Raw genomic sequence first — 15285 nt, 5'->3', positions numbered from 1 at the left:
TTAATTAATGAATGATGTGAGAGAGAGAACAGCGCACTGGGGGTGGGGGGTGGGGGGTGATGCCAACCCTGGGCAGGTGGATGGAATACAAAGGCAGGCTGAACAAGCCAGGGAACAGCGTCACTCCGTGGCCTTTGCCTCAGTTCCTGATCCCAGGTTCCTACCCTGACTTCCCTCAACAGTGGACTGTGATGTGGAAGTGAAACCCTTTCCTCCCCAATTTGCTTTTGGGCATACTGTTTTATCACAGCAATAAGCTAACTCAGATGGTCTTGCACACAGGGTGCCTTTGACAACTATCTGTTGAGCCAATGCTTTTTGTTGTTGTTGTTGTTTATTTGATTTGTTTTTAACAGCTCTGTGAGATTAGGTACGTAAATCACCTAGCACCGAGTGGAATGCTTATACTGAGGGCTTAGGTGGATGGATGGATGGATAGATGGATGGATGGGTGGATGGGTGGATGGATGGATGGGTGGGTGGATGGATAAATGGATGGATGGATGCATGGATGGAAGGAAGAATAGACAAATGGTCAGGAAGTGAAAATGTAGTGAAGGGGCATGATGCAGCCCCAGAATGTCTAAGGCCCCCACCACGGAAGCCTAGAGGAGCAGGGGCCGCACCTGTCTGCAGAGCCTTTGATGAGCCGACGGCAGGTCTCCATCTGCACGTCCAGGCCTCGCTTCATGCTGCACATCTCCATATACTCATGCAGATGTCGGTTCATGTCGCTCTTGGCTGTGGCCAGCTCCAGCTGGAAGGAGTCAATGCGGAACAAAGGTGGTGAGGGGACCTTTGAACCTCACGTTAGCAGCAGCAGCAACCACCCTCCTCCACCCAGGCCACCCCTGGCGCCAGCCAAGCCACCCCTGGACACTGTGCTCTCAAGGCTCTGCCTTGTGGGTATCACCCTTCCTTATCCTCTGCACATGGATCAATATTCTTTAGACATGCTTCAGTCAAAGGGGGAATGGTTGCTTAGCAACCCCAGAGTCAGTCTGTCCGGCTCAGCCCCCACTGATTCAGGGGACTTCCCTGTACTCAGCATCTCTGGCTATGGGCAGGAACAGAAAGCCCTTCATGTTTCTGAGCCTTCTCCTGTACTGTTACACCTGCTCCTCCAGGGAGGAGGGAGGAGGACTCGAGGCTTCTCCTTCTCCAACAGAAAGAGCACTAACTCTTGTATAGCACACTGGCCCGAATATTGCTTCCTGACTTGGAAACAGTGGGAAAGTGACTTGGCCTCTTTGGACATTATTCTTCCACTGTATGGGCACCCAGTCCCTACAGCCAAGGAGGAGGTGAGGATAACCCGGAACAACCAGAGCTGACTTCCGAGTGATGCCAAATGATGCTAGGTGTTGGCTAAACCTGTTATGGGCACTCTCCTGCCTCAGCCTCTTTAGGGGAGGCAGGAATCACTGCCAGACTTCACAGATTAGGAAACCAATACCCTAATAAGGACAAGCTTGCAATGCCAGGCTCCTGACTCCTGACCCCTTGCTTGTGCCATTTTGTAAGCCTGCATTTCCACGGACACTTGATCACCCAGGATCTCAACTATGCGGCCCCCAGGAGACTCGGTTGCAGGCTCCATGGCCCGAGCTCTTACCTCGATCTGCCCTATCGTCTCCTGGTACTCCTTGTCTCTCGTCTTGAAGAAGGACTCAGTCTCATGGATCAAGTTGCCCAAGTTTTCTTCTTGCTGGGGAGACAGAGGGGACAGTTTAGCTGGGGAGCAGGCTGCATGAAAAGGGCAAAACTGGGGGCTCATGGGAAAGAGGCGCCCCCCCCCCCAGAAGGTGGGTCTTGGGCTCACCTCGCCCTGCAGGTCAATGGTCGGGTTACAGTTGGTAAAATCCTCCCATAGCAGCAGCGTGTCTTCATTCTCTTCCCAAGTCAGACTGTCACAGTCGTCATCGAAATCAAAGGTCTCCCGCCTATGGGTGACATCAGAAGGCATGACTGAATGGAAGCCAGTCATGGGTGTGTGTACAGAGGACAGAACGCAGCACCTTCCCTGGTGAATGTGTGCCCATGAGGTGGGTCTCAAAAAGGAGGGGGTGGCAGCCAAAGCCAATTGTCTTATGCAAAAAGAGCTTTAGCCTTTCAAAATACAGAACGTTTCTGTACAATTAGAAGTCTGGTTTTAGGTCAAAAGTAGTGTGGTGCGTGTCTATAATCCCAGAATTTGGGAGGACGAAGCAGGAGGGTCAAATTCAAGGCCAGCCCAGGCTACACGTGAGTTCATATCAGCTTGAGCTATGGTATATAACCTTGTGTCACCCACACACACACCCCGGCCCCCAAGGCTAGCGAAATGACTAGGTAGTGAAAACATTGCTCTTGCAGAAGACTGGAAATCAGTCCCCAGTGCCCACATGGCGGCTTAAAACTGACTGTTGACACTGGTTCCAGGGGCCCTGCCTGATACCCTCTTCTGGACTCTACAGGCACTACATGTTCAGGATGCCCAGGCAAGACACACATAAAGAAATCAAATCTGTTTTTAAATCTCCTCAGAATCAATCAATCAATCAATCAATCAATCAATCTCTCCTCCTCCTCCTCCTCCTCCTCCCCCCCACTCCTTTAGACATGCTTCTGGTCAAAAGAGGGGTTGCTCCCACCCCATGTTGAGCATGCAAATCCAACCATACTCCTCACATTTTGCAGATGAGGAGACCACGGCTAAGAAGGAACCGCATTTGCTCAAAGCCACCAATAGTGTGTAGCAGGGGCACTTTAATCCTAGCACTTAGGAGGCAGAGGAAGAAGGATCTTCAGGAGTTCAAGGCCAGCCTAGTCTATGCAGCAGGTTCTAGCCCAGTCAGGGCTACATAGAGCGACCCTGTCTCAAAAGAAAGCAAACAAACAAACAAATCCTGGGATTCCAGGCTTGTGCCGCCATGTCCGGCTGCGCTTACAGTGGCACAGGAGGGGTCTGCAGACTTCCATTCCGGGCTCTCCCAGTGTCCATGCTTCCCCTTTCTCCATTCTCTCCTGACTCTTCTAGAGCTCTGCTCTACATCATTCATCAAAGTTATTAGTTGGGGGCCAACCGGCAGCGACACAGAGGGAATTCTGATAAAAAGCTTCCTGCAGCGCCCCCTAGAGGTAGGCCAGGCTGGTTCCCTTGCCCCAAAGCAATTCTTGTAGGAGCCTGTAGGTGGCGCCCGTGAGTCAGGAAATAAGCTTGGGGTTGGCTATTGGAGAAGGAGGCGATTCTGAGCCCCTGGGGTCCACCCATTAGTACATCACATAGTCCACTACTGACTTCACTTCCTTTCCAGCGTCTGAGGTCTGAAGGAAAGCCCCGCGGAGGGATGGCTCCCCAGAACAGACAGGAAGATGGATGAGAGCAGAGACGGAAAGAGCCCCCACCCCTCCCAGGGACTTTGGAAGGCGGCTGAAATTCCTCTCAGCCTTGGTCTGAAGCCCAAGCCACTGATTTGGATCAAAACAAACAAGGTTCTGACCCGGGTGCGTCATTCAGAAGCCTCACTGGGACTGGCTGGGGCTGGATCGTGGGCTCAAGGAGCTATCGGGTGGGAAGGAGACGCTACTGCATCGGTCATTAACACCAGCCAGAGCAACAGGAGAGGGCTAGAGAGAGATCAGAGTTCTTTTCTTAACTTAGACGACTTTAAAGCCAGACCAATCTAATTAGACACTGAACCTGTCAACACTGCAGTGTCCACCACACGGGGGATCTCGTCTCCATTGCTCACAGCTGAAGGCAATTTCTACACACAAGCAGCCCTTGCCAAAGGCACTCCCAGTTCAGCTCTCTGGATGGGTACCTCCGCACTGCACCTCATTTCTGACCAACTTGACGATTCCCTAGGGACTTCATGAAATACTTCAGGTAATTGATTTCTTCTGAGGAGAAGAAATTATTCAACAAAATGAAGGCGATTTGGGGTGTCTGAGCATCTAAGAGTGTCTTAGGCTCAGGAATTCCCAGAGTAACCTTGGGGAAACCCAGACCCAAGCCACATTTCTTTTCCCAAGCCTAGAGATGCAGCTCCATTGAGGGCGCTTGCCTATCATGCATGGGAGGGCCTGGTTTTGGTCTCCAGCACCGCAGAAACCAGGCATGGGTCCTGGTATTCATGGAGGCAGGGAGATCAGAAGTTCAAGGTCATTCTAGACTACATAGAAAACTTGAGGCTAGCCTGGGCTACATGAGCCCGCATCTTAAAACCAAAACCAAAAAAGGTGGGAGTTGGGGGACACCCTCTTGTCAGGAGGTGAGAGCACGTATCTGGAGGAGACTCGAGTTGAGAGATGAACCAAGAGTTGAGGGGTGTCCTTGGTACTGTCAATAGCAAATGTCTAGCCTCATCTCGGTTCTATTTGAAGGGAGGTGTCAGGTATCAGGTGAGGAACTCCCAACTCCACCCTGCCCGTCCTCCCTGAGTACCTAGCTAAGTCAAAGAGGGACCAGTCAGGGACAGTGACGCAGCAGACAGTAGACGGGCGTCTCTTCCAAGCAGGAAGGTGGCTAAGGGAACAGCACTGAACCATGTAGGCGGGCTTGGCCCTGCCCTACTGTGTGCTCCTGAAGTGCTTCCCCCTTGGGGAGCTCAAAGAGCTGGTGGCCTGAGCTTTGGATGGTGCCCGCCGTGGCAGAGTGCAGGTGCCTGAGAGCATGGGGCTCCCAGCCCCGCCCTTGACTCACCCAGCGTCCTCTTCCAATCCCACCTTGGGGTACCGTATGGATTCGAGTTAAAACTGGATCAGGTTTCAGAACAAAGCACCAAATAAGCCAAGGCCACAGTGCTACCCCAGCCCCAGGACAATATATTCAACGGGTTCTGGTGCACCAGATCTAGGGTTTGGTAAGGGAGTCCTGAATGGTGGCATGTGTCAATTTCTTGTAATGACAAAGTCTAAGCTACCAATGTGACATCACTGAGCCTGCACATAGACAGAACACATGCACGCTCGCGCGCGCGCACACACACACACACACACACACACACACACACACACACACACACGACACCCAAGATTAATCACTGGCTTTCATGCACCCACACTTGCACACACATAATCATATACACACACACACACAGAATCCAAACCCTTCCAAAACACATCACATCTGGGGCTCTTCTCAGCCAGCCACTGAAACGTCCCCTGGCTGGGTAATCTAGGCACTCACAGCTGGTTAAACATGCGCTTCATCTCATCCGTGATGTTCATGGAGCCGACCTCCTCATCTGAGAACCGATTCACCTCCCCATCCTGCTCGGAGATGTCATCATCTGAAGCCACCTTACGATCTTTCTTCTTAGGGACCACCTGGACAGGGAAGGAAGAGAGCAAGGTAACTGGGGTGCTTGGCTGGAGTGGAGAGCAGAGGTGAGCCTGGAAGGGAACCAGTGTCCCCAGGAGTGGAAGGAGCATGGCCAGGGCCAGCCACCACTGCAGGGAGCTGCGTAGATGTTCTAAGAAGCAGGGCAGCGTTAGCAGGAAGCGTGAGGCACGAGGCATGCAGGGTGGAGAACGGAGACACAGGGACCAAGTCCTGCCCGGGGAGGCCTAGTGATGGGCCAGCTCAGCTCGCCCATCACCAGAAAAGCAGCCCCGTGATTTGGAACAATGGTAGGCCAGACCGGGGTACCATCACCTGGGATGTCTCAAAGCCAGCCAGAGAAACCAAGAAACCCTGACAAAGCTCAAAATAGCTGCATGCTTTCAGAACCTTCCTCTCCCATGCAGAGGCACGGAGGGTTCACCAAGCAGACAAGACCCGAGCAAAGGACTGCACAGCTCCCTGCAGGGATCAGGCCCTCAGGAGGCAGCAAGAAGGCGTGAGATGGAGAAAGGACGGGGAGGAGCCGACCTCTCTCAACCATGTCCAGAGCCGCACACGGAAAGCAACAACACACTGCTCTGCCCTGGGCTCAAGCACAAGCCAAACTATGACCCAAAACTGCTGAGAATGACGCGTGCCCTCTGTCAGCAGGACCACACCCAGGCCCTCTCCAGAACTGCCCGTTGGTGCCAACCGACCGACCGACCGCCTTCTCTCTTGCATGGGAAACCAGGGGAGGGGGGTGCATGTACAGAACCCTTTGGGAGAGTAAGAACTAGGCAAAATCCAATAGCTTCTCTTGGGACCCCTGAGGGCCAGTTGTCAGGGCTCCCCATCTCCTGGCCAGGCCCCCTCACTACGGGAACAATGCAGAGTCTCAGAGAAAGAGGCTATGTGAGAAATGGTGGGCACAGGGTAAGCATGAGGAAATGGCCTGGAGAGCCAGGAGATCTGGGTTCCAGCCCGGCTCTACCATGTCCTTTCTTGGTACATCCTACCATCCCCCAAGGCCTCAGTCTCCTCAGCTGTAAACTACAAATCCCCAAGTTTGTGTCTCCCTAAGGGAGTTCAGAGGGTCAGGTGACTGACTACCTCAGGATGAGGTGAGGTGAGCGAAATGTGGGGGGGAAAGAGGCGTCGACAGGTTGTGGTGGAGGTCAGGGCTGCTCTAAGAGGTTGGGGTGGGGACTGGTGAGAGGGGCCGGCCCTGGTCACCTGGAAGATCTTGGACACGTCTTCCGAGTTCCGCTGCTGTGCGACATCGCACAGCTTAGCCGTGATATCGATCCGGCGGCAGATGTCCATGTCCACCTTCATAGCCTTTTCTTGGATCTTTGTGTCCAGGTCTGTCATGGGCTGCAGGGAGGACAGCAGGGGTCACGTGAGCGAGGGACGGAGCAAGCAGGAGGGGCCATCAGAGGAAGAGGGAGCACCCTGGGGGTGGGGGGGGGAGTGTTGAGCCTTTCCTGGAGGTGGAAGGTTGGTCAGCACTGCTCAGGGGAGGAAGGGAGGGACATGGGGACTTGGGGAGGGAAGATGTGAGGCTGTGTGTGCTGGTCCCCCTCAGGGCTGCAGGGCACAGCAATGTTGGTTTAGTGGGAGCAGAGGACAAGCAAGAGCATGGAGACTGTTGAGAGGCACCTTCCGAGGCTGGGGTGTCACTCAGTGAGCGAGCACGTCCCCTAAGAAGGCCACGGCCGTTGGCTTAATTCCCCAGCACACACACACACAAAAGTGTACAGATCCCCTCCTGTTCCCACCCTCACGCCCCACTGTCCCCCATAACACGCCTGCCTCAGTAGTTCTCTCTCTCTCTCTAGGTTCCTGCCACAGGTGACAGCAGGGGTCATATAGAAAGAGCAGGGGTCCCCTCCGCACCCAAGTGAAGGGAGACAGGTGGCCTCCACCTGGGTCCAACCGCTTCTCCTAACCACACTCAACTCCATGTCCCTGAAAGCCGGGAGCTGAGCCAGGCTGTGACCACATTCAGGCTCCTTCTCCTTCGGATGGGCTCTCCTGGCAGACTGCCCACTGCCTGAAGATGGCAAGAAACTCAAGGTCCGAGACTCAAGGAGGCCTCCACGGCTAACAGCTGTTTCCACCCATGGTCGGTCACTCAGCAGGGCCCCAGATGGCCAAGAAGACGCACACACCAGCCACCCCCAACCTAACAAGGACACCCTACAGGAGAGTGGACTCCCTGAGCCTGAAGTCCCGTGGGTTGGCACAGCCAAGTCCATTTGGTCGCCTGTGCTCGGCAGACACCAAGGTCGCCACACGGCGAGCTGGGGAGAGTCGAGCAGCACATACAGACGTCAGGGGCCCGAGGAGGAGGAGGAGGAGGAGGGCGATGGGTTAAGCAGCGGTTAAAGCCTCTATTCGGACATAGGGAAGCGATGTGGGGAGGGCGGGGAGGCGCCTGGTCCCCGATGTATCCCTCATCGGAACAAACCAGCCAGCCACGACTGTAACTATAAAGCCGAGCTCGAGCCTCGGAGTGAATGAAGCGTTTGGCATGATGGGAAAAGGGAGGTCTTGATGCCTAGGGTGACGGCCACGCCACTTACGTCACTCATGAGCCCTTTGAACACCACCAGCTCAGCTTTGAGCCGTTCGATTTTCTCGTTCATCTCCTCCTGGATGGCCTCGGCTTCTTGCGCTGCCTGCAGACGGATGAAGACAGGCAGGCTTTAAAGGGGGAGGAGAGGATGGGCAGACACCTGGGTCCAGTGTCTTACTAAGCTAAACATCTGCATCCCTCAGCCTGGCCTGACTGCTCCCAACTTCCTGGGGGTCATTTATGGCAAAGAAAAAACGAGTAGCTATCAGGAGCAAAGGGTAGGTTAAGGCCAGCAGGCTCCCCAGCACTTAAAAAACACAAGGTCAACCAACCCCAGTCCACCAGGTGCCAATGACCGACCAGCTTTGGCCTTGAAAATGATAACTTCATGTCTGTTGTTCTAACACAGGCATTTGAAGGTGTTGACCGGATGTGGGCATGTTTGTACAGAAAAATCTGGGAGGTCACACAAAACTGATGAACCAGAAGGAAGAACAGATATTATTACAGATAATTTTGATCTTTTGTGATTTTATGGACTTTTCCAACATCTGACTGTGAATATGTTGTAAAATATTTTATTATAAAGAAAAAGGGGACATTTGTCTCTTTCCTGTACTTTTTCTCTGAGACTAAACTCCCTCTGTAGCTGAGGGTGACCTTAAACTTCTTTCATTGTTGTTCATCTGTTTTTCAAGAGTTTCTCTGGGATCCCTGGCTGTCTTGAAATTTGCTCTGTAGACCAGGCTAGCCTCAGCCTCAGAGATCCGCCTGCCTCTGCCTCCCACGTGCTGGGATTAAACGTGTCTGACAACATCCCCAGCTCAACCTTGAACCGATCCTCCTGGCCCTACTTCCCAAATGCTGGGGTTACGGGTGTGCACCGCACACTCTTTAGAGTGGGGACCTAGGTCTTTGTACATGCTGGACAAGCATCCTACTAACTGAGCTGTGTATCTCACTGTCTTAGAAAATAAATATTGCAAACGTCTGAAAGTGATTTGAATTTTTAACTAATTCTAAAAATAATTAATTCTAACTTTTAATATTTTCTTCCATGCTAGATAGAGATCAAACTTGGAGCTATGCATAAGATAGGGAAAGTGCTCAGCCACTGAGACACACCTCCAGTCCAACTTTAAAAACAAATTGGTTTGGTTTTGTTGAATCAGGGTCTCATGAAACCAAGCTGCCTGGAACTCACTATGCAGCCCAGGCTGACCTTAAATTCCTCATCCTCCTGCCTCCGCCTCCCAAGTAATTATAGGTGTGAGCCACCACAGCCAGCTGTAAAAAAAAAAAAATTAAGCTAACTCTGCATTGCCGTCTCACAGTGTTGCTGGTCTTGACCCATGTGACAGAGGAAGAACGGAAAACAGGCTGAAGATCAAGTGTGCTGCTCAGGGTTCCCGGGAAGTATGTGAGTGGCGCAGCCCTGAATTCAGAGTAGCCAGAGAAAGCAACAAGGGGAATGTCCTCAGGTCTGTCCCAGAGCCTGCTTGGGCTGGGGGCTGGCAGGCGATGTGTCCCCAGGTCTCTCCAAGGCATGGGTCCTAATTTGCGGAACTTGCAGTTGGAAGGTCAAAGGGACCTGAAGATCACCTAGCCCAGTGGCACTTGGAGGTTGAGAGGCAGGAGAGGGAAGCAGCTGGCCCCAGCATCCAGGAAGACCCGACTTCCCGAGCCCTGTGCCTGAGCTCCTCTGCCCTGTAAGGCTTGGCCCAGGAGGCCCAGGAGAGTGATCAGGGCAGGGACTAGACTAGGACTCTTCAGCCAGCTTTAGCCATCATGGCCCCACAGCTAACCTGCAAACCTCTCTGGCTGGGGACTCTGCAGACTCTTACCTCCTGCAGTGTGTCCACCATGGTCTGGAGGTTCATACGCTTGGCCAGCTCTTCCTCCCATCTGCAACACCAAGAAGGACACATGGTCAGACCACCTCCTCCTGCCAGTCCCCCCAACCCCCGTTCCCACCCTCATCATCCACACAGGGCAGGGAAGGTGCCTGGGAAAATCTGCCTGCCAAACACGACCTCTCAGCCTAGAGTAAGGGGAGCAACAGGACAGTGAGCGGGCCGCTGCTCACAAGGCCGGGCGGGTGGCAAATGCCACCTCTGAGGCACAAGCATGGTACTATGGGACACAGATGGGAAGGACCACGGCCTATCCCACGCAGACCGTGAAGGGCTGTACAGGTGCTGCTGGTCCAGCTGTAGGCTTTCGGCCTCTTCCCTGTAGGAAGCAAATTTCCATGCTACACACTATTATCAGATGGGTTATGTGTTCTGCAGCACACCGTACAGGCTACACACATTGCCTGTGCAGGTTTTAGAGCCTTACAGATGTGGAGACTAGCTCAGTCGGTTAAAGATCTTGCCCAAAGGCACACACCTAATCCATGGGTAGGTCTAGCCCTCCCTGCTCCAGTGTTTCTTGGATGCCAGACCCTGAGAACTTTGTGCATATTGTTTCGTTCACACACCCGCTGGTTGAAGCCGAAGAGGAAAAGACAGGGGCTAAGCACGCAGGTAATGTGGGCCCCAACATTAACCATGCAATGGGGGGGGACACTAACAAAGGTAACAGCACAGCTTCCCTCTAGAGAGGTCTACATGATGCAGCTCAGGCCTCCAGTAGTGCGTGGGATGGATGCCACCATTTTCACCATGTCACAGCCATTAAGCACAGCTGACAGACCCTTCCCAATATTCAGTAAGGACAGGGAGCCAGGACTCGGTCTCCAAGACTGAGCACCTCACTAAGATCCCCTCCCTACCCGGAGGAGCTGGCAGCCTGTGCCTGACCTCCTCCGCCTTGGGACAAACAGACAGGCTTCTGTCTTTCCTCACTCGGCGCTACCCTCCCTACATGGTCGCTGAGCAAGGAGGTCTGAATCTCTTAAGAAGCTGTGGGGCCAGGCTAAAAATAGGCCAGAGGGAAGGACTGGATGAAGGGCTGGTTACATCACCGGCTTTTGGAAACAAGAGAAAATGGATACTGTTTGCACACACAGAGGAAAATTCCTCCTCTTTCCACACAAGTCAGCCCTGCCGGGCTCCCAGGAGACGTGAATCCACTTCCGCCTTAACCAGTGACACGGCAGGGTCCATATCTGCCCTAAGTTCAAGTCTGGAACTACAGAGCACAGAGGACTCGGAAGGGATCTCAGGGCTTCACCTGAATGGAACTATCTCCCTAGATGCCCCCCACTCCTGAACACAGAGAGAAACTGAGACCTAGGCTGCATTTGTTCAAGGTTACACAGTATGTCATGGATGAAGCTGAATCTAGAGCCAGGCCACCTCTCATGGAGGCATGTAGGGCTATCGAGAAGGGCAGGAATGCCAGGCTACCCTCACCGCTGCTAGCAACCCAGGGTATTCGGGGCTTCCCTCGAGGGAGGTGAAGGCCCAGGACACAGGTCAGGGCTGAATCATCGCTCCTGGCCACATTGCTCTGATGGGGGAGGACAGAGAAGGCGCAAGGGAGAGTGTGTGGTGCTGGCGGCAGTCCAGCTTCTGGGGTCAGGCCCTCTCATGCCAACGACAGGAGCAACCAAGCAAAGCCTGAAGGAGAGAGAATGGCACACCCCTGGTCCTCCCCACACCGCTGGTCCTCCCCACACCCCTGATCCTCCTCACACCCCTGATCCTCCTCACATCCCTGGTCCTCCCCACAACCCTGGAATGCAGCAGAATACCCTTAACCTTTCCTCCAATTGTCCATCTAGCCAGAAGTCAGGCTTACCCACATCACCCATGCATGCCTTTGGGTCTCCAGACAGGAACAGCAGCTGTTTATTGACAGATGTCGACAGAGTCTCACATACAGGACTCATTCTCTCATACATACATCGGCTTTCACATGAATTACTAATCCTCTCGGGTTTTTATCCAAAACTACTTTGCAGATGAAGGAGCTGGGGTTCAGAGAGATGAAGTAACTTTTCTGAAGTCACACAGCTGGTAATAGGGAACTGGGACACAATCCTCACTCAGCCTAGATCCTGCAGGTGAATCACGCAGTCATCTTATCCCCACACAAAACCCATCCCAGCAAGTCTACACGAGGCAGACAGCTCCCGGTGGTGCCAGCCTGCAGATGGCCCTCTGTGCGTCCACGCTATCAGTGCCTCGACCTCCCTGCTCCCCTCCCTCCCACCCCAAGCCCTGCGCCCACTTCCATCATGTTTCCCAGGCTACACCCCAAGGGTGGGTTTGCACAAATGATTTCAGAGGCCTTTTATTTCCAAAGCTGGGGAAGGTGTGCAGCTGCCTTTCTGCCCCCCAGGAGATGAGTGACAGACCCTGAATGTGGACAGCAGGTGGCCGCACAGACTGGGCCCACTGCCCCAAAGAGATGTCCCTCCCAGGGGTGGCAGAGGAAAATCTGGCTCAGCTGGCTAATATGCTGACAATGCAGACAATCTCTGCCCTTCAGCCGCTAGCTGCCTGCACTATTAAAGGATAGACAGGTGGTCCATCTTCCCTAGGACCCAGCTTCACCAAAATCTGGTCAACGGCGTGGCTGGCTGAGGTTTCTGCACCTGTTTCCAGCACCATCCAAGCCCTGTCTGGAGCTGCCCACAGAGGGAGCCTTAGCCAGGGAGGGGACCTGCAAACAAGGGACAAAGAAGCAGGAAGGCACCGGACTGCCTGCCACCAGGAGGGGACACGCACTTAAAAGCTTCGGGCCAGGGGCTTGGTGGACACACTTTCCCGAAAGCCTTTGTCCCCAAACTCCTAGCAGGGTGCAGCTCCGAGCTGGACAAAGTGGCTGGGGTCACCTTCAAGAGGCCACCTGTGGGGCAGAAGGGTGGATGTTTCTATGCTGACACTCAGTCCGTCCAACATCTCTCAGGCGTGGGATGGGAGAACTGGAGAGGAGGGTGCGTTAATCCCCCAAGGACTATCCCCACGTTGAAGATGAAGAGGAGGGCTGGGCCTCTAGGTAAGTGTTAGCCTGTTCTTCCCTCCTCCTCTGCCTCCTGGAATCTTCTCCCTTCTCCCACACTGTCCCAAGTGTCATCTTCTCTCCACTGATCCTTTTCGGAAAAAAAAAACTCCACAGATCTTAGGCAGCCAGACCCAGGGACGAGGATAGGTCCTCCCAGGCAGCCTGGATGGGCATCACGTGCATGGCTCACAGCTCTCCCCTAAGGGACCCAGGCCCATGAGGCGAGGGAGAGTGATGGGAAGGGAGGCCACCTCTCCCTCTTCACCATGCCACGGTCTGAGGGCACCACCTCACCTTCCCTGAGCACCCTGGGCCCCGGCTAAATGAAGCGAGGAGGCATAAAAAAGGAAATGAGCTCTCTGGCCTGGGGGTGGGGCGCGAAGGGAGAGCTGGGTCTAAAGCCGGAGGCCAGCCTCCCTACTCCTTCTCAGTAAGGAGGGGGATGGTCATTGAATGGAATGGGAGTCAATTCTCTTTCACCATGAGGGGTCCTGGGATTGAACTCAGGCTTGGTGGCAACCGCCTTTACCTGCTGAGCCATCTTGCTGACCCTTACTGAATGAAATGGGATGGATGCGTGGATTAGATGCGTGGATGAGAAGATGAATAGGTGGGTGGGTTGGTGGGTGGATGGGAAGATGAATGGGAAGGTGGATGAATGAGAGGAAGGATGAATGGGAGGGGTGGATGAATGAACTGACCCTCACTCAGGCCCCTTCCTCCAGCCTGAGCCCTGCCCCAGAATCTTATCTTTGTTTCCCAGCCTGGGGAATCCACAGCCAAATTCCCACACAGCCAGGCTCTCTCTGTGTCCTCTAGGCTCCCGTACCCCTCCTGGGGGAGGGGCGTGCACATCCCAGACAGGAAGCTGAAGGAGAAAGAGGAACCTCTTCCCCTCCCACTGCTCACAACCCTTCCAAGCCGGGAGGGGGGGCAGGGACATCAGGACAATCAATGCAGGGAGAGGAAATGACTCCACAAAGTGACCCAGCCAGCCTCTGAGAGCGGGCCCCGCCACCACCTAAGCGGAAGAGGCACATGTGGGAGACCGGCAGCTGAAGGGGGAGGCGGCAGCCCCGTCACTGCCAGATGTGGTCTCTCAGCATTCCTGAAGAGCCAGTGCTAGGACCACGTGACAATGAGAAATCTCAGCTGGCCACTGCGGGGAGGAGGGGACGGCGGCTTTAAAGCAAGCCCAGTCCTGGCTGCCTGAACCAGGGCCAGTGGCTCCCCCTCCTCCATCAGCTCAAAATGACACACAGACGCAGGAAGGAGCCCACGAAGCCTGGCTACGGAGGAGAGGCGGAAACCCAAGCTGAAGGCGCTGGCAGAGGGGCTGACTCATGGGGCTTTCATATCCTGAGCAGTCAGAGAAAGGCTCAGTGGCCCCGGGAAGAAAGTGGGTGCAGCCCCTGCAGATAACTAGAACACCAGAGACAGCCTGGGGCCCGTGGGGAGCCAGTCCTGGAGCCCCCAGGCTGCAGAGACAGAAGTAGCATGGCAGAAATGAAGACATTCTGAAAATGAGACATCTGTGTCCCTCAATCCGACGTTCAGACTACAGAAACAATGGACGCCAAGAAATGGCAATTTCCCCAGGAATCTCACAATGGAACAAGGAAAAGACCAAGGCCAGAGCGGGGACCTTGGCTCCTGGAAAAGGATTCCACACAGATCTGTCAGAGCACCTTACAGGACTATAGTGAAGCCAGACAATGATGGGCCCTGATGGGCAGGACCACACTCTGTCCAGGACTCCACGCTCCAACCCATGGCCCCCTGTTTAAAGAGTTAACCTCACTTCAGGACCCCAAGAGGGACTTGAGGGGGTCAGTGGATCCTTGTCCCTCTTCCCAATGTGACCACACTGAATACATCTCCCTTCTTCATACTATTAATTTAATTAGCTTCTCAAGGATGGGTGGCTGAACGTGGCTTCTTGAGATACAGTCTGTGGCTCCCATTTGGTAACATTTCACCTCCCGCCCCTACATTCCCCAGCTGTGAGATCCTGGGCAAGCCAGCCCATCACCCTCTCTGGTGTTGGTTTCCCACCAGGGAGGTGGAAAACATCTCATTTCTGAGAACAGTTGTGGGGACCACTCTGCATGAAGAGGAGGAGGGTGAAAGCCCCAAGGCCCAGCCCTGAATCAAGGCAGAGCATCATCACCCCCAGCAGCTCATCTCAGTCTGGCTCCAAGAGCAGGCCAGGCAGACAGGGGAGCAGGCGGGAGCCTCGGGGTACCAGGAGGAAGCGGCAAGAATGGTCCCGCCTGGAAGCAGGCACACCCAGGCTGTCTCACTCAGGTGACAGGAAACAAGCGCAGGTGAGGCTGGGCTGGGGCCATCAGTGGAAAACTTCATTCCGGGCCAAGCGTGGGCCTGGGCCTGGCCCTGGGTGGGGGTGGATGGCAGCCTCCTTCCCTATGGTCTGCCTATG

At 54.3% G+C, this 15285-nt stretch overlaps 1 protein-coding gene across 2 annotated transcripts in view; it reads right to left on the bottom strand.

Annotated features, from left to right (window-relative positions):
• Positions 1 to 15285, bottom strand: part of Iffo2 (intermediate filament family orphan 2) — a 44366-nt gene that overhangs the window by 5017 nt on the left and 24064 nt on the right. The window contains exons 2-8 of one of the 2 annotated variants that reach the window (XM_006980916.4): positions 9734 to 9794; positions 7897 to 7992; positions 6545 to 6685; positions 5174 to 5313; positions 1823 to 1943; positions 1616 to 1708; positions 627 to 757 (exon numbers count right to left, since the gene is read on the bottom strand). In XM_006980916.4, the coding sequence (XP_006980978.2) occupies positions 627 to 757; positions 1616 to 1708; positions 1823 to 1943; positions 5174 to 5313; positions 6545 to 6685; positions 7897 to 7992; positions 9734 to 9794 (783 nt within the window). The remainder of the gene's footprint in view (positions 1 to 626; positions 758 to 1615; positions 1709 to 1822; positions 1944 to 5173; positions 5314 to 6544; positions 6686 to 7896; positions 7993 to 9733; positions 9795 to 15285) is intronic. The other variant, XM_015999358.3, reaches the window with a different exon arrangement.

Source organism: Peromyscus maniculatus, chromosome 2 (genome assembly GCF_049852395.1).
Source record: "Peromyscus maniculatus bairdii isolate BWxNUB_F1_BW_parent chromosome 2, HU_Pman_BW_mat_3.1, whole genome shotgun sequence".
Taxonomy (NCBI): Eukaryota; Metazoa; Chordata; class Mammalia; order Rodentia; family Cricetidae; genus Peromyscus; species Peromyscus maniculatus.
This window is presented reverse-complemented; position numbering and strand designations above follow the sequence as displayed.